The sequence below is a fragment of the Hirsutella rhossiliensis genome (assembly GCF_020360975.1).
Source record: "Hirsutella rhossiliensis strain HR02 chromosome Unknown scaffold00018, whole genome shotgun sequence".
Classification (NCBI taxonomy): domain Eukaryota; kingdom Fungi; phylum Ascomycota; class Sordariomycetes; order Hypocreales; family Ophiocordycipitaceae; genus Hirsutella; species Hirsutella rhossiliensis.
In genome coordinates this window covers 44,612-65,657 of record NW_025408684.1, presented here as the reverse complement: position 1 = coordinate 65,657, position 21,046 = coordinate 44,612, and the positions used below count along the sequence as shown (strand labels likewise).

General features: G+C 58.5%; 3 protein-coding genes across 3 annotated transcripts; 1 reads left to right on the top strand and 2 right to left on the bottom strand.

The window, feature by feature from the left end:
* Positions 1–3,305: 3,305 nt before the first annotated feature.
* On the bottom strand, positions 3,306–8,573 carry HRG_10901 (PIF1-like helicase domain-containing protein; the record flags this gene model as incomplete). The annotated part of the gene is made up of 9 exons (XM_044869371.1): positions 3,306–4,406; positions 4,449–5,217; positions 5,521–5,544; positions 5,612–6,120; positions 6,189–6,674; positions 6,733–6,986; positions 7,034–7,182; positions 7,237–8,423; positions 8,478–8,573. The coding sequence occupies 9 exons, from the start codon at positions 8,571–8,573 to the stop codon at positions 3,306–3,308; spliced, it is 4,575 nt and encodes a 1,524-aa protein (XP_044715322.1).
* Positions 8,574–11,298: 2,725 nt separating this feature from the next.
* On the top strand, positions 11,299–12,309 carry HRG_10900 (uncharacterized protein; the record flags this gene model as incomplete). Its single annotated transcript, XM_044869370.1, has 3 exons — positions 11,299–11,543; positions 11,620–11,879; positions 11,942–12,309. The coding sequence occupies 3 exons, from the start codon at positions 11,299–11,301 to the stop codon at positions 12,307–12,309; spliced, it is 873 nt and encodes a 290-aa protein (XP_044715321.1).
* Positions 12,310–15,317: 3,008 nt separating this feature from the next.
* On the bottom strand, positions 15,318–20,798 carry HRG_10899 (ATP-dependent DNA helicase PIF1; the record flags this gene model as incomplete). The annotated part of the gene is made up of 12 exons (XM_044869369.1): positions 15,318–15,416; positions 15,472–15,689; positions 15,771–16,244; positions 16,295–16,505; positions 16,579–16,769; positions 17,206–17,756; positions 17,822–17,919; positions 18,113–18,277; positions 18,366–18,881; positions 18,964–19,048; positions 19,156–20,670; positions 20,728–20,798. The coding sequence occupies 12 exons, from the start codon at positions 20,796–20,798 to the stop codon at positions 15,318–15,320; spliced, it is 4,194 nt and encodes a 1,397-aa protein (XP_044715320.1).
* Between the last annotated feature and the right edge of the window lie 248 nt (positions 20,799–21,046).

The window sequence follows — 21,046 nt, the reverse complement described above, 5'->3', positions numbered from 1 at the left end:
AGGATGAGTACCATTCCCACACTGGCAACTTTTCTTTTGCTGTGAGAAGCACAGCAACAACTTGCGTGTGTTCAAATGAGGGGATACCCACACTGGCAACTTTTCTTTATGGTTGAAACGAATGTGAAGAGAGTGGAAGGAATGTGTAGGTTTTTAACCGATACCCCGTTAAGGTCTTAATGACTGGTTGTTCGTTAAGACAGTAACGAGATGCCGTATACCGATTGATGTGGTTAAATGTGTCCGTAATGTTGTTAAAGTAAACTTTAAGACGGTTCATATCGGCTAGAGAAAGCAAGAAAGGGGTGGGAGTCTGAAGGATAGAGAATGTGATCCTTCCGATTGGTGTGGCAAGGGTGATGAAATCGGTTAAATGAATTGCGTCGCCGTTACCGAATTTGATGGTAGCCTGGCCTGAGGATGAGTTGTCCAGGGGTACGGAGGGGTCTTCTCATTGTAGAGCAATGTACTGAGAATAGCCATCTGTAAAGACTCTTGCTGCACCTGTGTCAATCATGATGCCTGGGAAATTGTCCACTGAATATCGATCTTCAATGACGAATTGCTAGGCGGGAACAATGGTTTGATCTGTCTGGCAGACTTCTCCATTGTCTAGGGTGATTGTTGGTGCTATTGTCAGGTTCTTCCCATATGTCGTCGGTAGTGAGTTCATCAAGCTCATGACCTTCGAGTCTATAAGATAGGCTATGAAGTTTGGAGGTTGTATGCCTGTGAATTGACAACGTGCGACATATTGGTCCTTGGCCTCTTGTCGTTCCTCTGCAGAGTGTTTGGTTGACCAGCAACCTTCTTGTCCACAAACAAAGCACTTCTTGGTCCAATTGCGATTGGTGTGGCTAGGGGTGTAGTTGCTATGGCTTGAGGGCCTATAGCTTCCACGGTTGTAGCCTTGTCCATATCCGCGATTGGGTCGTTGTCCTGAGTATCCGTATCTTCCTCGTACGCGGTTGTTATGGTATCGGCGATCGAGGTAGTACTGATTGTTCGGATTCGTTGGTCCAAATGATCCGTCAGGGCTTTGCAAGTACTGAGGGTTTGTCTGTCGGGCAAGGTGGGTCTCAACGGAAGATCGTAGATCTGCAAAGAGGGTCTCGATCTTTGCTGCAGGTTTGAAGAGGGCGTGTTCAAGTTCGGGTACACCACGGCATGCGATGATAAGCGTAGTACGCAGTGGAATGTTTCCTGCGTAGTCAGGGCCAAGGGCTCTCTGACAGAGTTGTAGCTTATCGAAGAGTAGTTGAAGGACTTCATGGAGGATTTGGAAGCATCTTGGGCACGAATCGAGTTGAAAGTGGTTGTGGTCCAATCTGTATAGTAATGGACGTGGTTAACTTCCGTGTCAAAGTGTTGTTTGATGCTGTCGTATGCCTTCCTAAACGTGGTAGTCCATTCGATCTTGTCAATGTAGAACGTTTGTGCTCTTCCGGCGAGGATTCGGGGGAAAAGGGCGTGAAATTGTGACGGTTTCACTTGGATGTTGTAGCAGATACTCATAAAGATTCGGATCTTGTCATCGAGGAGGTCGTACGGTTCTCCTGTGTAGTTCTTGTCTTTGTCCCAGAGTTTCATGAATTTCTGCTGTGTGTCGCCATCGACGGTGGCGTTCGGGATATCATCCGGTGGGAGTTTTGTGTATGCCTCGAGGGAAGCGGAAGTCGTGGGAGGTGATGTTGTTATCGGTAGTGCCTCAGTGATGGGTTCCTGGGCAGGTGGCTTCGTTAAGGTCTTAATGGGCTGTTGTTCGTTAAGATCGTAACGAGATGTTGCTACCGGCGGCGATTGGGGTCCTCGGGGAGAAGTTAGAGCCTTTGATCCTGCTGCTCGTAACTTATGAGCGGTTGTCCCAATGTCAAAATCGGTCTCCATGTACTCGTTCTGGCCATGCAGGTCGGTCCTCCGCAGTTTGCAACATGATGAATTGGGGTGCAAAGGGCCATTTTTCCGTCCTGTATAGATGCCACGTCTCCTTAGAAGTAATCTAAGGGCTCTCTTGTAGTCCATATGTACCCGGTTCCATATGTCTTGGTTCCAGCCTTCGAAGTGTTGTTGAAAATGGTCAAGGATGTCGTCTCCTTCTAGGCGTTCGAATTGGGCATTGGACATGAACCTAGCGGCGTACGTCGTAACTGCGATCTCATCTTCCTCGTCAGGTTTGATGTCTTGTCCCCAAAGGGTAACATCAACTTTATCGTATACGGATGTCTGGATAGCTAGTCCTTGCATCCGTTCGCTCAATTGTTCGAGCTGGGCGCTCTCGTTCGGAGTCGTAGCTCGGTCGGTCGGGGTCATCGTTGATCAAGTGAATGAGACGATGGAGTCGTATCTGGCTGTCGAAATACGTCTTTGTCGGGTCTAGTAACAACTGTTGATCGATGCCTTGCAGCCGATAATAGAAGTCGCTAGGCGATGTGGTCGCACTACTAATCGATGCCTTGCAGCCGATTAATAGCTTGGTAGGTTCTCCCAGATGCCTTGCAGTCTGAGATAGCCACTTAGCACAAATAACCTTCCTTAACCGATGCCTTGCAGCCGATCTTGAAGGTTAGCGATTTGTCTCTTCTGTCCTAGCTGTCTGTGATTGTCACTGCAATCACTGATCAGTGTTGGCAGGGCTCGAGCATGAGACAAACTGGGAACGTCGTTCAACCGGTGTGTCGTATTATGCTATGAGGATTGTCTCTCTATCTAGGGAGGCGAGGCCAGCGTGGAGAAAAGGGGGCACGCTGTCCTCAGCCGTACACGTGACCATAAGGGTCATGTGCCGATCATGTGATCAGAGACGGATGCATACAAAGGATGAGTACCATTCCCACATGTTTCGTCTTAAAATGGTTGCTTTCCGGTTGGCCTAAAGGTTTGCCCTCTTTCGTCTTGTCCCTTTGCCCTTTGTGCGAATCCCGCCTTCCTGTTGGGTGTGAAAAGCCGTTGCCGTTCCCGCTCAAATTCCCAAATTCCGCTTTCCGGTTGGCCTCCGATTGGCCTGGCAGTTACGTCCATTTGCCTTAAGTCTCTTGCTTATACGTTGGCCGTTTCCCCGCGTCCGACGTCATTCATGCAATTCATGCCTGTCCAGGGCTTCTCTGTTTCTGCGCGAATTCAATTCGAAGTCGTCGCCGAGCCAGCACAGCGCCTCCCGGACGGTTCTGTCGCTCAGTTCCTCTAGCCTCGCTTGTGCGGCCGTCATCTCCCGGGGGACCCGGTTTCCCACCAGGTCCCTCTCTCGCACCTTCGACACGAGCATGATGCCGTCCAGCGTCGGGCACCGCGACAGCTGCACGTACAGGCTATACGGGTCGCACTGCGAGGGGACGGCACGTCCGCCGACGTTTATCGTCCTCGTCCCCTCGCAGCTCGAGCGCGACGCGCTCGAGCGTCCCCCCCTGCACCTTGTAATCCGTGCATGCGAAGGCGGCGGCGCACGGCAGGCCCTTGCGGCTGACGTCGTTCTGCTGCCACGGTCGCTTCCGGTGACACTGGATCCTGACGCTCATGGGCGTCAGGAGGATGGTGCCAGGCGGCATCCCGACGAAGCGGAAGTCCTTGGTCGTCTCCGACCCCAGTATGATCGCCGCCGGCGGCCCGAAGTGGATCACCATGTCGGCCGAGAGCCGATGCCCCGGGTGCGCCTTGTCGACGATGACCTCCGCCGCCGTGTAGCCGGCGCCGTTCACCAGCTTTAGCCCCTGGTGGGTGTTGTGGTTCACGACGACCGGCATCCCCGGCACGAACATGAAGACGGCCGGCACCGGGATCGCGCTGTCGTCGCCCTGGTTCAACATCATGATGGCCTCTTCCTCGGTCGGCAGGCCGTCCTTCCATTTGTGCTCGGAGAGGAAGATGCGCACCGTCGACCGCTGCTGGATCTGGAACGCCAGGCTCGCCTCCATGTTGAGGTTCCACCGGTTCCTGTTGAGCGGCGTCACCACCGTGATACCCGTCTCCCACGGGATCCGCCTGCCTTCCCGGTGGCACCTCGAGTTGAGGAGATCCAGGTCCGTGTGGTCCTGCACGCCCCGTCGGATCCGCTTCAGCAGCCGCCGCAGCTCCGGGTCGCCGGCGGCGCGCATCTGCTCGTCCAGAATGACGACGGTCGTGAACCCCTTCCACAGCGCGTGCGCCTTGTCGTGCTGGTGCCGCTGCTCGGCACTGAACGAGTTGTCCTCGTCCCACGAGACGGCCGCGCTCGGCAACAGGATCGACCTCTCCTGGACGGGGCGGAACTGGTGGAAGTCCCCGCAGAAGAGGACGATGGGGATCCCCCCGAAGTCCCGCTTCGATCCCCGCAGCTGGCAGAGCCGCTCGTTGACGGCGTGCAGCGTCCGCGCGCCGAGCATGCTCACCTCGTCGATGACGAGCACGTCCTTATCCTGCCAGTCCATCCTGGACTGGCCGTTAACGAACCGCTCCGCCTGCCTCGGCAACCGCACCCCGTCGACGTCCCTCGCCGTGTTCGCGCCCGGCCCTTGGTCCTTGGTGAAGCCGCAGGCGGAGTGGATGGTGATGCCATTGACCCGCGCCGCGGCGGTCCCCGACGTCGCCGTTATCAGCAGGCGGCTTGAGATGCCCTTCGCGGCGAAAAGGCCCACGAGTGCTCCGATGACGCGAGACTTGCCGGTGCCGCCCTCGCCGCCGACGAATTGGCAGAGCTGGCTGACGTCGCCTCCGTCTCCTTGCCGCATCGAGTCCAGGTGGCGGCATAGTATGGAGAAGGCGATCGCCTGTTTCTTGTTCAGCGTCAAGCGTGTCGTCAAGCCTTTCCCGGCCTCGAGGAAGGAGGTCGACGGGCCGAGGCGGACTTCCATTCCAGCCCCCGCGTTACCTGCCGTCTCCTCGGCTTCCGCTCGCGTCATCTGCACGTCTTCCTCCCCGAAGCCGGTCAGCACGCTCCTCTCCGCTGCACCACGATCGGTGCCGTGGGCCGGGGCCATGCTTTGTATGCCCTGGATCATCTTCACCCTCTCCCTAGAGGCGCATGTCTGCTGCGACTTGATGGCCTTGACCTGGTCCTGCGGCGGCACCGCAGCCCCGGAAAACACCTGCCCCGGCATGTCGATGTGCCTCCCGTCCCGTTCCCTCACGATGGCGGCCTGAAGCTCGGCGGTCGAGACCAGCGCTGATTGCTGGAAGCGGCACAGCTGCTGTATCATTCCCGAAAGCTCGCGCGATCCCGCCGTGATCTGGCTCGCTCCGGCCGCGCTTCGGACGACGTCGATTAGTCGCGTTGCGTTTCCGACGTTGTCGGACTGGTACGCCGAGGCCGCGTCGTGGTCCCCCGGGTGTTGGCCCCCTCCTCCCCGCGCCGAGCGCCGCCGGGATCCCCGTCACCGCCCGAGGCCGCCCACTGCTTGGCGTCTCGCCTTGCGTCCTCGGCGGACCGCCGGAGCAGTTGAACGTTATCGACGAGGCAGAGAGTTCTCGGCGGCAGCTGCTCGCGCCCGCCTCCATATATCATTGATGTCGCCTCGCTCTTCGCCGAGAAAGGCCTCCCACGGCACAAACAGGGCAAGATGCTGCACGGCTGCTCTGCGACGGCACAGTAAGCCCCCCCGCGTCGCGACCCCTCTTCGCCCCGCCGTCTTGCCGAACTTACCTGCGATGGCCCGATTCCTCGTCGTCCTGCTCGAAATCCTTGCTTAGGTAGCCGTCAAGGCAGACGACGGCGTGCTTTCCCGGCCGCCTTAACACCTGCACCCAGTCCCTACCGGCCTCCCAGCCGCTCTCGAACGGCACCTCTCCCCAGGCACCGGAGCACCCTTCCTTGCCGACGCGTTGGAGCCTAACGAGCGAGACATAGTCATATAGGCACAAGCCTCGTAGGACGTGTCCGCGATGATGGTACGCCTCGGCGAAGCTGATCCGTTCGCCTGCTTCATCCACGACGACCGACTCGTCCACGGACACGTCTGCGACCGCGGTGCCGCTCTCCTGCCGAAGGTGTCGCCACCGCCTGGAGACGTGCCAGTAGAGCACCGACACGTTCAGGTACGCCCAGGCGCTGCTGCCCGTGAACTCGCTCGGGTATCCCAGGAGATGGGCGACGACCTCGACTTGTGACAGAGCCCGCTCCGTGAATACCCGATTCGCCACTCTCATCAGAAACTGCCGCGTCTTGTTTTTAGTTCCATCGCCGTCGCCGACGACGCCACCACGGGCGTCATCCCCGGCACCGGCTGGCCGCCGGCCGAGAGAACGGGCAGCAGTTCCGCCGCGGCGGCGACGCGCTTCCACGTCGGGTCCTCCACCTTGGTCGCGTAGTTCGTGACGTAGTAGACGAGCGCCATGGTCTTCCGTTGCGTCGCTATGAAGGAAATGTCATGGTTGTGGCGGAGCCCCACGGCGATGGCCTTGTTCCACCGGTTCACCATGGGGTGTGTCCTGCGGATCCGCAGTACACCGTCCGATGAGAAGGCAGTCTCCTCGACCAGCTTCCATGGCGCCTTGAAGCGACAGAGGTCGCCCTTTCGCCCCTTGTTGCCCAGGGAGTACTTGACGCATGTCGGGCTATGGGTGTGGATCTGCGTCGCGCCGGCGCAGAGATTGGCTTCCTCTTCGAATGAGGCCGAGAACTGCTCGGCACTGTCCAGCAGGGATGATATATCAGACGTCGCCGAACGCTCCGCCTGGACGGCGCAGAACCCTTCCTGGTCTAAGTCCTAGTTTCCGCGTCAGCCTGCGTCCTCTTGGCCTATGACTACGACGCCCTGCCGTTACCTCGCTAAAGACACTATCGACGTAGCGGACGATTCGCTCGCGGTAGGCCGCCTGTTCCTCCCCGTCTGAGTCGGCAAGCATCGAGCTCAGGCGCGTGTTTCCGTCTAGCCAGAGCAGCCCGTGGACATGAAGAGATCCTCGCTCGTTGGTTTCCACGGCGCCATAGTACTGGCTGATGCGGCCGAAGACCGACTCCCCCCCCATGTTGACGTAATGCTCAAAGAACAGCGTCATCTCCCGGTGGAAGAAGATGGCTGAGCTCATCGGGTCGGAGACGGATAGCCGCACCCGTTTGAATGACTTATCGAGGCTCCGCAGAACTCCTCGGCCGCTTCGGGGTCGCGCGCGCGGTGCGCTGCCAGTCGGAGCTTCACCGGGTTCGTGATGTCGTTTGGGTTGATCGTGAACCAGATCGCGGGCACGCCGTAACGGACGATGAGCGCCAAGATCCTATGCCGCATCCCGAGACGGAGCTCTCTGGACATGGGCTGACGATAGCCATACAACGAAAGGCTCCTGAGGAGCTCCTTTACGGCGTCGTCGGTCGTCTTGCCTGTGCTCTCCAGCTCGGCTCTAGCTGCCGCCAATCCGTCTGCGGTCAGCGACCGTACGATGCGCTCCACCTTGCGGAAGTTCTTCCTCGTCACGCTCAGCATGCTGACGCGACGGTTCCTCGACCGCACGCCCATGTTAAAGACGAGGAACGCGAATATGTGGTGCGTCGCGAACCGGCCGCCGTGGCGTCGCAACACCGTGTCGGCCCACGTCCGAAGGCTCATGTTCCGAGACGACAAGAGGTCCCGCGTCCCGGCCTCTTCCGCCTCGCGCGTGTTGGCGGTGCCTCTGCCCAACTGTACGGTTGCCTCTTCGACCGGTCGCGGCCCTCCGACGCCAAATGGCAACAGCGTGGGAAAGGTCTTTGCGAAAAAGGAGGCTTCGAACGAGTCGGCGAATTCATCCCCGCGGCGAATGCGTATGTGCGGCTCAGAACCATCGGCGTGCCCTAGCTGCCCCCTTGCCGAGGTTTGCACCCACGTCCTCGGGCCCGTGCCGCCGTCGCCTGCGCCTTCGCGGACGACATCGCACGCGAACCGCAATTTGTCCACGTCGGCCACGTCGGGCGGCCCGTCCAACGCAAATATTCCGGATGAGGTCACCTCGTTGATCGTCTTCGCATCTTGATTAGGCTCGCCGCCGCTCTGGCCACGCGCCTCGTCTACCTCGTTTGACTCTGGCTCGTCGTCCTCGCGAATCGTCGTGCTTCCCCCTTGGTTGAGCAGAGAGAGGATTTCTTCGATCTCTACCGCCCCCTCGTCGTCCATGGCCCGCTCCGTGGGCGGCACGACGTGCGCCGTCCGCGTCTTCTCCCACGCCGACGCCTCGTTCCGCTCGAGGCGCTCGTACACCAACGGCGGCACCCCGTCGGCCGAGTCTCCCCAGCTCTCCATCTCCGCCGCGTCGATCTCGATCCCGGCGTAGTGTGGGTTGTTCCTCTTCAACCAGATGAGGGCCCTCTCGACCACTCGCCGCCTCACCGACAGGAGGCTCGACATGTCACTTGGTGTCGGCCTTACCGCCCCCTGCCACGAGACGTGGATCTCGTCCATCACCCGGACGAGCGGATGCGGCAGCACGTTCGTTGCCAGCTCTTGCACGTTGTTCGGGAACACCGTGATGTGGCCCTTGACGTGCTTGGGGTACGTTAGCGTCTGCTTCTGGCCGCCTGAGACGTTGTACCTTGTGACGAACCCATAACATGAGTTCAGCGCGATCAGCTTCTCCTCCACCGGCGTTAGGCCCTGAGCTCGTCGGGAAGACGTGCTCGCAACCGAGGCGGCCATGGAGCAGCGCCGCCGGCGACAGCACCGCGCGCCAGGTGTCGAGAACACTCCGCGCAGAGCGGGACGGGCTCGCCCTCGCGGAAGCAGCCTCGGCACGCAAACGGCGAGCTCCCACCCTTGGGAATGGGACTCGACAGCCACCGGTCCCATGCCGTCTCCTCAGCTCTTTTCTTGTGCTCTTCCGGTAGCATAGCATGCACCTCTGTATCGGCAGCGTGTCCACGTCGTGGAACGCCCGATAGAAACGTCGTACCGTCGACACCTTCCTCTCATGCGGTACTGGTATGCACCAGGTTTGCTCGTTGGATAGCCTCTCCTTTACGGCGAATTCCTCCTCAAGATAACGTAAGACGCTGTCTAGGTCTTCCACCTGTAGCTCACTTCTCCTCTGCCTCTGACGGCCGCGTCGACTACGTTTTGTTGGGGGCTGGTCTCGGTCGGGCTCGCGGATCCTCTTTCTCTGTTCCACGGGCTCCGAAGATCTCGCCGCCGCCTCGACTCGCCTCGGCCGATCCTCCTCCTACCGCTGCCTGGCGTGGTGGACGTGGTGGCAACCGTCCGGATGACTGCGTATCTCCTGCTCCATCTCCCGGCTCTTTGGGCTGGATTGCCTGCACGGGGGGCTCCCTGACGGCTGTGGAGGATAACCCGAGTGTCGTTGCCGGCCGATCCTGTCCTGCCTGGCGTGACGGCCGTGGTGATAACCGTCCGGATGACTGCAGACCTCCTGCTCTGTCTTCCATCGCTTTCGCTCGGATTGACTGGACGAGGGGCCCCCTAACGACTCTATGCGACCCACCCTCGTCTGAGGAGGACCCTTGTCCAGCCGTCTTCCTGATCTCTCTGGGCTGGATGGGTTGCGGCGAGTGCTGGCTTACATTCTCTAGCCGAAATCTTGTTAAACATCGCGCTTGCCCTCCATTTGAAGAGGCACCATTGGCGCGCGTCGTATTTTCTCGCGGCCGACTGCCTAGCCGGCTTCCCTGAGGCATCGCTCTTTCGAGTGCTTCTGCCTGTTCTCTTCGTGAGGCCTCCTCGGACACCGGCGCCTGCTTCGCCTCGATAGGCCGTAACCTGCGTGCCGGGCCCGCTCGACCTTCGTGGCCCAGCACCCGCTTCGGTCCCCCGTCCGTTGCACTTCGGCTCGCGTCCGCGGTACTACTCGTTGTAGCGGCGACCGCTGCCCCGACGCACGACCCGCCCTCGCCAAAGGGGGGGATGTGCCCGGCCGCGTCCCTGATCTCTTTGGGCTGGATGGGTTGCGGCGAGTGCTGACTTGGCTCTCCCAGCGGATATCTCATCCTCTTTCTACTTGTCGGTCTCCCTCCCGTGTTTCCCCGGCGCCAGTTGTCCGCTCAACAAGACCCTTCAGAGTCAGCTGCATGCCACCGCTAGGTTGCCTAGGCCGAACGGTCTCGGGGCCATCTCCGGCCACAACGGAAGATCCCCTGACGCCTAGGCCTTCGTTTCGCCTGACCAAGACCCCTGGGGCGGATGGTGCTTGTAGAGCAACCCCTTCTCCCTCCAACACTGCGCCAACGGACGGCACAAAACCCCCCATGGCCGGCTCAGCACTTACCGGCCCTAATCTGACAGCGTCCGCTTCTATGATTAGAGGCATATCCCGCACGTTTGTCGATGCTGAGCGTCGCGCTCGCCCCCTTTGAGGAGGCACCATTGACATGCGTCGTCCTTCTCCGCGGCCGGCCGCCTCGCCGACTTCCCTTGGGCAACGCTCTTTTGAGCGCCTCTGCCTGCTCTCTTCGTGAGGCCTCGTCGGCCGCGGCGGCCGGCTTGGCCTCAATAGGCCGGAACCTGGGTGCCGCGTTTGCTTGACTTTTGTGGCCCGACGCCCGCTTCGGCCCTTCGTCCATTGCGCTCGATCTCGCCGCCGCAATCCTCCTCGTCGCGGCAGCGGCCGCTGCTGCTGCCCTGTTTCGCACTCTCCTGCCACCGACCTTACCTCGCGGCTACGATTCTCCCCCATGATGGTGCTGTCTTATCGGCAGGGCTCTGCAAACGAACGATAGATTGGGAAGCCTTCGCCCGGGATATGCCCCGAAATTGTCTCGCTCCCTGGCAATGGCGTTCTGCCGTGTTGGCATTCTTCCTACTAACGGTTATATCCTTCCTTGTTGATATCCCCTTTCTGCATTAGACCTCTCCTCTCTCGGACCTGCCGGGCTTCCTTTGGAACCTATCGACAGGCCTATCTGCCGACGGCCCTAGTTTTCGGCATCCTATGCCGGTAGCCCTGCCGGACACCTTAATCCGCGTCGCCCTTGGTGCCCGATCAGTACCCAGCTCCGCAACACCACGACGCATCTCTTTGACGTCTGCTTACTTACAGCGGCAAGGCTCCTCGCTCTTCCCGGCGAATCCATACCACTATTGATCTACTATAAGTGCGTTTACGCTCGACTTCTTCCCTACTCCTTTCTTGACGCCGAGAACCCGTCCTTTTAGTGCGTGCGACTGGCCTATCGACCTGCGCAGATACACTATGTCTTCCTCTCTACTTCCTACCGATATGCCCGCACCGCACCTTCGAAAGCCGCTCGATAGCCAAAGGGGCGCTGGCGGTGAGATGTCTATGATGTCTTTTGTCCAGCCGGACTGTCCTGCTAGATTTTCCCACCAGGACGACCACCGCATTAGGGTCTTAACGCCGAGGCCATGGCCCGCGTCTTCCTGCCTCCGCCCGCCTGGCTGCTCGCGACGGAATATGCGCCCCTCCGATCGGATGCCGCTGATTCCCGACATCCGTCTTTTTAGCCTCAACCTCTCCATCTACGGCCAGCCTATTGATCCCTCCGACTGGACCGAAGAGTGGTTTTTCATGCATGCCCGCGTCCACCCCTACGCGCTCGCATGGGAGGTTGAGCAACGCGACGGCCTGGAGTCTGGCACGGGCCGCACCCTTCTCTATACGATGCCCGCCCTTGCCGTCCGCGATCAGGGCTACCAGCCGTAAGCCGTGCCCTGACCCTTCGCGAGTGCCGACGGAACGGTATATGGCTAAGATGGGCCTGAAGCGTTCTCCTAGGCTCTTTGCCTCTATGGGCGACTTCCCCTGCATCCCGCCTATTGTTTCCTTTACCGGCCTTGTCGTCGGCACCGGCCACTCCTCGCTGCGGCGGGACCTACTGCCCGGTCTAGACGCCGCCCAACTTAACTGTTGCGGCTTTGTCCGCCTTTCTACCTATGTCGCTCCTGGGATGCCCAATAAGGTCCCCTTCAAGGGCTTCCACCCGTTCCAGGTCTTCGTTATCTTCCCTATTCGCGCTAACCCCTGGGCCGTCTTGTGTAGGAAGATGGCCGAGAGGCAGGACTCTCAATTTCAGCCTAACGTCCCTTTACCTGCACAGGCAAGGTCGCTGGCCTGCTCCGGCATGACGTTATGCTCTACCCCCCGGGCTCTTACCGGGACAACGTCTTTATCGTCGTCCCAGATTCCTGGACTTTTCTCGACAAGGCCGCCGCCGCCGTCACCACGATGGCACCGCTTCTCTCTACGCCACAGAGGCAACAAGCTTCCTCCGCTTCCGCGGCCTTCCAGGACATGCGCGCTGCCTATTTGTCTTTGATCACCCCTGGCACCCTCCCGCCCAGTCCTCCACCTTTGGCTTCGGCTTCGCCTCGACCGGCCACCTTACGCCGCCCGGGAAACGATATTGCCCTGAGCCTGCCGATACGGCGACGAAGCGACCGTGTCTGCTGCATAAGGCCCCGGTGATCTCGTCTTCCCCTAAGCCCGCCTCCTCTGCCACCCAGTCGTTCTCTGTTTCGGCTGCCTCCGCCGCTCATGAGCCGGACAACCCTAAACCGGGTCCTGACCTACGGGACTCTTCCCTCGATTCCATTGTCGCCCATGGCTTGGGCTCGCCGGCCCGTCCCCTTCGAAACCGCCACCTATATAAGAAAGCTACGGAAATGGAATAGCGTACGCTGCTATAACTTCTTAAATGGGAAGTGTTTTTCGTCCAGCCTGACTGCCCGTTGGTCGCCGTTACCTTTCTGCCTCTGTACATCTGCCCCTGTACATCTCCCCCTGTACATCTGCCCCTTGTGTAGACTTTCGTTCCTCAAGGCTCTTTGCGCAACCCCTGTTGGGTTGCCTCTCCCGTGTCTCAATCCTCAGTCTTCGTTCCTCAAGGCTTTTTGCGCAACCCATGAGGGGTTGCCTTAAGGGATTTTCCGGTGATCTGCCGGATCTGGCGATTCGCCGGATTTTGGGCTCATTGCATTCCAGCAAAGAACTGAGAATAACTTCACGAATACTATTTGAATTGTTCTAAAATCTTATAAGAGCAGTTAATAATGCTCAAAGATGCCACTCAATCTTTTTTGAAGTCATCCAGCCATCGAGGTCGTCTTCTGTTACTCTCCGATCGCGCAAGTCCCCGAAATGCACCCATTGCCTCCCGATCACTATCAACAGCTAAAGAGGGCCTTTGAGGACAGGATATGTCGTTTGAAGTTATCATTGCCTTATTATTTGCGTTATTATATAGTGTGTTTGGTACCTGCAATGCTATGGCCCGCTCTGGTGTGAACGGAAGAGTGACAATTTTTGCAGCGTGAACATCCTGACTCCTCTCGCGACCCTCAGAAGCCACACCGTCGCTCATTCTGCATTTTCTGTGGCTTTTCCACTTTCAAAATCTTCAGCTCTTGTTAATAATGCCAATTTATCTCCTTATTTTGCTTCACGGCCTCCGTCATCCGTCGTTTTCTCCCAATTTCCGCCTCTCATTGCTTCCTCTTCTAGAGCGAGCTTTTGCTCCGCTGCCTTCTGCTGTCGCTGAAGCTTTCGGGCCTCCTTCTTCAGAGCCTCTTTCTTTGGAGTCCTTTCACTGTCATTTTTTGGCGAGCTTGAGCCACAATTTTAGAGCTAAACACCTCGTCTGCACTAGAATCTGTACAGCAGAAGAGATCATCTTTTGAAGCCTTACCGGTCTGCCTGCGCTGGTTCTTGTGACTACTTGTTCTCTGCATACTTTAACTCTCATATCAAGCACTTAAAACTCATATTGAGGGCTCCCGAGGGTGCTGCTCAGCCTTCGGCTGTTGCGGCCAGCATCAACAGAGGACTTCTCGACTACTTCCTGAAATGCGTTCCAAAACACAGTCTAGATCTTCGATTTCAGCAATCCAATGAACCTTTTTGATTTGTCTGTGTACTGGATAAGATCATGCGTATACGCTGTTGAGAGTCTGAATAACGATACATCAAGGGTTGCAGCCGATGAATGGATTGAGGGGAAACACCACAACGATCACTCGGTGCCGGTCACACCACTCCATAAATTCGATACTAAAATGGTTAAGTGGCCATCGGGAACCAAAGGCGATAAGCACAACCGTTTCGAGCTTTCACCCTGGTAAACCGGTCGAACGTACCGGTGAGCTGCTCATTTCAATATTGTGATTCGTCCACCTCGTTTTTGACGTGTTAAAATATTTATTGACGACTTGATTCACGTTTCACGAACCAAAGTCCAGAGTTTGTGCTGGCTTGTCTTGGTGGATGAGAAATGGGGCAGCGATGCCATCTCTTGACTGACGCACATCTTGAACGTAAGGGAGGATGGGTTGCCATTTTTTAATACGCCGAGCAATTTTGCCTTGTTTTCTTATAATAAGAGGAATACCCTGTTCGTTCAAATGCTCATAAGGAATAGAAAGCCCATTTCATCCATGTTATACGTGTTTTAGGGTAGGGTGTCGAATTTCTCAATTTTCGTGCACGTCTTTCCTTGTCAGGTGTGAAAGCGGAGCCTCGCGCACTGAATTTCAAGCTAAAAATAAACCTTACATTCAGATGCATAGATAGGTTCTTTTCAGAAGATGCTTGTACCGTCGAATCACGTTCAATCTGGCTCATTACGGGTGCGTAGAATGAAGTTATCCAGCTCGCCCTTCCAACCCCCATTTTTTGCAGTATCCTGAGCCAAGTTCTGCACTATGGATAGAATGGGAGAATCCCACATGATTAAAGCCTACGATGAAAGCCAATAATGTTCTGTTTTGCTGTATTGGCTGAAATGACTTACACAATCTGTCGGCATCCTATTTTGGCCGTTGCTTGGTTTGATGTCAGCACCGCAGCGCATTGCCCCTAGATAAAAGTTCTAAATATATGCCAGACTTTCACTGCTTCTGATGATTCAGGAAATCAAAGGATACGTCAATTGGCACCGTTGTTGTTGAGCTATTGTCGATTGATGTTGAGCGTGCGAAGTCGCCGCAATCCGGCAGATCACCAGATCCGGCAGATCATCGGAAAATCCCTTACCTGTGAGGAACGAAAGGACTTCTTAGCGCGCGGGGAAAAAAGGCCCCAAACTGCTTCACCCCCACATCCTCCGCCTCTGATTGGCTGTGGCTGATTTATTTCCTCTTTCGGAATAAAAGATCCCGTGTGATTGGTCGCCGACCCTTCCGTCCCTCCCTCGTCATTGGTCGCTGCCGCCTTCTCTTGCCCCTCTCATGCCTTGCCCTGTTTCCCCCCCGTTATATTACTCCTGTTTACCCCCTTGCCAATGCCAATGCCAACCTTTTTCCTTTCGTCCGCCGGTTTTCTTATTGTGTCTAAAACTTGCGTCTTTTGTCTTTGCCCTTTCGTTCATGCCTTTCTAGCGGGTTCTTCCTTCAAGTCTAAAAGTCGCCCTCGTTGATCGCTGCTGCCCAGTGCCCTTGTCTTCTTGCCCGCCGGCGCGCTCCTCCGTCTTCTCCCCCTCGTCACCTCACCCTGACAACTCTCCTTGACTCTTCAGCGTCGCCATCCGACCGACGCAAAGCTTCCTCGACAGTCCTCTCGCTTAGCACCTCCAGCCTGGCCTGCGCGGCGGTCATATCTTCGGGGACTCGGTTGCCCACCAAGTCTCTCTCGCACCTTGGACACGAGCGTGATGCCGTCTAGCGTTCGACAGCGCGATAGCTGCACATATAAGCTGTACGGGTCGCATTGCGAGGGCACGGCCCTTCCATCGACTTTCGTCGTCCGTGTCCCCGCAGCTCCAGGGCCACGCGCTCTGGCGTTCTGCCCTGCACCTTGTAGTCCGTGCAGGCGAAGGCTGCTGCGCACGGCAATCCCTTCCGGCTGACGTCGTTCTGCTGCCACGGCCGCTTTCGTTGGCAGTGTATCCTGACGCTCATCGGCGTTAACAAGATCGTGCCCGGCGGCATCCCGACGAAGTGGAGGTCCTTTGTCGTCGCCGATTCCAGTAATATCCTCCGGCGGCCCGAAGTGGATCGTCATGTCGGACGAGATTCGATGCCCTGGGGACGCCTTGTCGACAATGACCTCCACCGCCGAGTAGCCGGCGCCGTTCACCAGCTTCAGCCCCTGATGGGTGTTGTGGTTCACGACGACCGGCATCCCGGCCACGAACATGAAGACGGCCGGCACGGGGATCGCGCTATCGTCGCCTTGATTGAGTACCATGATCGCTTCTTCCTCGGTCGGCAGGCCCTCCTTCCACTTGTGCTCGGAGATGAAGATGCGCATCGTCGACCGCTGCTGGACCCGGAACGCCAAGCTTGCCTCCATGTTTAGGTTCCACCGATTCCTGTTCAGCGGCGTCACCACGGTGATGCCAGTCTCCCAAGGGATCCGCCTGCCCTCGCGGTAGCACCTGAGTTGAGGAGGTCCAGATCCGTGCGGTCCTGCACACCCTGCCGGATCCGCTTCAGCAGCCCCTGCAATTCCGGATCACCGGCGGCGCGCATTTGCTCGTTCAACATGACGACCGTCGTGAATCTCTTCCACAGCGCGTGCGCTTTGTCGTGCTGGTGCCGCTGCTCGGCCTTGAACGAGTTGTCTACGTCCCACGAGATGGCCGCGCTCGGCAGGACGATCGACCTCTCTTGGACCGGCCGGAACTGCTGAAAGTCTCCGCAGAAGAGGACGATGGGGATCCCCGAAATCTTTCTGCGATCCGCGAAGCCGACAGAGTCGCTCGTTTATGGCGTGCAGCGTCCGCGCTCCGAGCATGCTCACCTCGTCGATGACAAGCACGTCCTTCTCCTGCCAGTCCATCCGAGACTGGCCGTGGATGAACCGCTCCGCCCGTTTTGTCAGCCGCACCCCGTCAAGGTCCTTGGCTGTGTTCGCGCCGCCCGCCCCTTGGTCTTTAGTGAACCCGCAGGCGGAGTGGATCGTGATGCCGTTGATCTGCGCCGCGGCAGTCCCTGACGTCGCCGTGATCAGCAGACGATTCGAAAGGCTCTTCCCACTGAACAGCTCGACGAGTGCCCCAATGATCCGCGACTTGCCGGTGCCCCCCTCGCCGCCGACGAACTGGCAGAGCTGGCCGGCATCGCCCTATTCGTTTGTCGCATCAAATCGAGCTGGCGGCATATTATTAGGAAAGCGATCGACTGCCTCTTGTTCAGCGTTAGCCGTGTTGACAACTCCTTGCCCGCCGCGAAGAAGGAGGTCGATGGGCCAAACTGGACGCGCATTCCCGCTTCTGCGTCGCTAGCCGTCTCGTCGGAGTCGGCTGTCGTCATTCGACGTCGTCCTCCCGAAGCCGGTCACCCTCCGCAACGCAGCTCGGCGATCGCTTTCCCGGACTGCGATTGTGGTTTGTACGCCTTGGATCATTCTCTCCTTTCCTCGACGCACTTATCTGCTGCGACTTGATAGCCTTGACCTGATCCTGCGGCGGTAGTGCGGCCCCGGAAAATACCCGCCCTGGCATGCTTATGCACCTCAACCCTTGTTCGGGAATCGCGATGGCCTCGAGCTCGGCCGTTGAGCAGAGCGCCGATTGCTGGAATCGACAGAGCTGCCGCATCATTGCCATGAGCTCCGGCGACTTGGCCGTCACCTGATTCGTGCCCACTGCGCCTCGGACGACGTCGATCAGGCGCGTTGCGTCTCCGATGTTGTTGGACCGATATGTCGCTGCAAATTCTGCGCCCGCCTCGCCTGTCTCGCCCTCCTCGACGTGGGCGACCGTGGAATCGCCATCGCCGGATGAGGCCGCCCATTGCTTGGCGTCGCGCTTTGCGTCTTCGGCTGATCGTCGAAGCAGCTGCACGTTGTCGACGAGACATGATATTCTCGGGGCCAGCGCCTCTCGCGCCCGCTCCCAGATGCTATTGATCTCACCTGTTTCTTCGCACAGAAAGGACTCCCACGGCACAAATAGCGCAAGATGCTGCACGGCTGCCCTTTAAGGGGTGGGGAGGTTAGCCACTCTGATGATGCCTGCCGGCAGGGCGGTTGCTATACACACCTCCGGTGGCACGACTCCTCGTCGTCGTTGTGGCCGAAGTCCTTGCTCAGGTAGCCATCGAGGCAGACGGTAGCATGCTTGCCCGGCCGCCTGAGCACCTGGACCCAGCGTCCCTGGCGCCCATCCATCCTCGAAGGGCACCTCCCCAGGCCGCACAGCTCTCATCCTTACTGGTGCGTTTTAGTCTAACGAGCGATATGTAGTCGTATAAGCATAGCCCTCGCAGGAGCTCTCCCGGTGCTGGTACGCCTCAACGTGGGAGATCCTCAGGCCTGCTTCTTCGACAACGACCGACTCATTCAGAGCATCATCTATGGCCGCCGCGCCATTTGCTCGTCGGAGATACGGCCACCGTCGAAAGACTTCCCAGTACAGCAGAGATGTGTTCAGGTACGCCCAGGCGCTGCTGTTGGTGAACTCGGCCGGATATCCCAGAAGATGAGCAATGACCTCGACCTGAGACAGCGGACGCTCCGTGAACACACGATTCGCCACCTCATCAAGAACTGTCGCGTCCTGTTCCCTTGGCGGCGTCATCGCCAACAGCACCTCCACCGTCGTCCTGTCCTCCGTTGGCCGTGCCATCACCCGTTGAGGCGGCCAGGAGATCGGCCGCGGCCGCCACACGCTTCCACACCGGGTCCTCCACCTTCGTCGCGTAGTTCGTGACATAATACATAAGGGCCATGGTCTTGCGCTGCGTCGCAATGAAGGAAATGTCGTGGTTGTGCCGGAGCCCAACAGCGATAGCCTTGTTCCATCGATTGACCATGCTGTGAGTCCTCCGGATCTGCAACACCCCGTCTGCCGTGATGGCGGTCTTGTCGACCAACCTCCATGGAGACTTAAACCGGCATAGATTCCCTTTCCGCGCTCCTTTGCCCAAGGAATACTTGACACAGGTCGGGCTATGCGTGTGAACCTGTGTAGCGCCGGCACAGAAGTTGGCCTCCTCGTCAAATGCGGCCGAAAACTGCTCGGTGTTGTCCAGCATGGAGGAAATATCGGACGTCACAGATCGCTCCGCTTGCACGGCGCAGAACCCTTCCTGATCCAGATCCTATCTTGCACGTCAGCCTGGCCCCGTTTGTCCATCGAACGAGCAATTCAGGTTCTCAGTGACACGTCTTAGCTATTCTTACCTCGGAGAAGACACTATCGACGTATCGTATGATTCGCTCGCGATACGCCGCCTGATCCTCCCCGTGGATGTCGGCAAGCATCGAGCTGAGATGCGCGTTTCCGTGCAACCAGAGCAAGCCGTGAACATGAAGCGCCCTCGTTCGTTGGTCTCCACAGCGCCATAGTACTTGCCGATGCGCCCGAATACCGACTCTTCTCCGACCTTCACGTAATGATCGAAGAACAGCTTCATCTCCCGGTGGAAGAATACGGCGGCGCTCATCGGATCGGACATGGCCAGCCTTGTCCGCTTGTACGCACTCCCAAGGCCTTCTAGGAACTCCTCGGCCGCGCCGGGATCGCGTGTCCGATATGCCGCCAGTCGCAGCTTCACCGGGTTCGTAATGTCGTTTGGGTTGATGGTGAACCAGATGGCCGGAACGCCGTAGCCAACGATGAGCGACTGGATTTTCCGCCGCATATTGAGCCGAACTTCTCTCGACATGGGTTGCCGGTGGCCGTACAGCGAGAGGCTCCTGAGAAGCTCCTTCACGCCCTCATCGGTCGTCTTGCCCGAGCTCTCCAACTCGACCCTCGCCGCCGCTAACCTTTGCGCGGTCATCGAGCGGGCAACGCGCTCGACCTTGCCGAAGTCCTTCCTCGCCACACTCAGCATGCTGACGCGGCGGTTCCTCGACCGCACCCCCATGTTGAAGACGAGAAATGCAAATATGTGGTGCAACGCAAACCGGCCACCATGGCGCCGGAGCACGATGTCGGCCCAAATCCGGAGGTTCAAGCTTCGGGAGGATATGATGTCTCCCGCAGCCGCCCCTGCCTCAACAGCTCTACCGGTGCCTCGCAAGTTGGTAAGGGCCTTCCCCGCCTCGGCTATGGCCTCTTCGGCCAGCCTTGGTCCCCCAACGCCAAATGGGAACAGGGTCGGGAACGTTCTGGCGAAGAAGGACGTCTCAAAGGAGTCGGCAAACTCATCCCCCCGCGAGACTCGAATGTATGGCTCACTGCCATCGTCGCCACGCCCTCGAGCCCCCCCCACCGAGGATCCGACCCACGTTCTCGGGCCCGCGCGGCCGTCGTCGGCACCTGCGCCAACAGCGTCACAGGCAAACCGCAGCTTCTCGACATCCGCCACGTCTGGCGGTCCGTCCAGCCCAAACATGCCGGAAGACGTCACCTCGTTGATTGGTCGAACGTTCTGATCGGGGCTAGCACCAACTCCATCACGACCCGCGCCTTCTTCGTTGGGCCCGTGCCCTTCAGCCTCGCCTCCCGTTTCCTGCCTTTGCTTGAGCAGAGCGAAGAGTTCCTCGATCTCCACCGACCCCTCGTCGTCCATGGCGCGCTCCGTGGGCGGCACAACGTGCGCCGTCCGCGTTTTCTCCCATGCGGACGGCTCGTTCCGCTCCATGCGATCATACACCAAGGCCGGCACCCCGTCTATCGGGTCTCCCCAACTCTCCATCTCCGCCACGTCGATCTCGATCTCGGCGTAGTGGGGGTTGCTCCTCTTCAGCCAAACAAGAGCCCTCTCGACGACCCGCCGCCTCACCGACAAGAGACTCGACAGGTCGCTCGGTGCCGGCTTCTCCACGCCCTGCCACGAAACGTGGATCTCGTCCAGTGCTTGCAAAAGGGGGTGCGGGAGCACCTTGGTCGCCAGCTCCTGCACGTTGTTGGGAAACACTGTGATGTGGCCCTTGACGTGCCTCGGATACCTCACGGCCTGCCTCTGCCCGCCCGGAATGCTATATCTCGTGACAAACCCATAGCAGGAGTTGAGCGAGACGAGCTTCTCTTCGACCAGCGTGAGTCCCTTGAGCTCGTCAGGGAACATGTGCTCATAGCCAAGGCGAGTGTGAAGATGGACCGCCGGCGACAGACTCCCGCGCGCCAGGCATCGGGCACACTCGCACACGACCGACACGGGCTCGCCTTCGGGAAAGCAGCTCCGGCATGAAAATGGTGAGCGGCCGCCCTCTGGCACGCAGCTTGACAGCCATTGATCCCATCTGATCTCCTCAGCTCTTTTCTCGTACGCTTGCGGTAGCACATCATGCAGGTCCGTATCGGCAACGTGCTCGC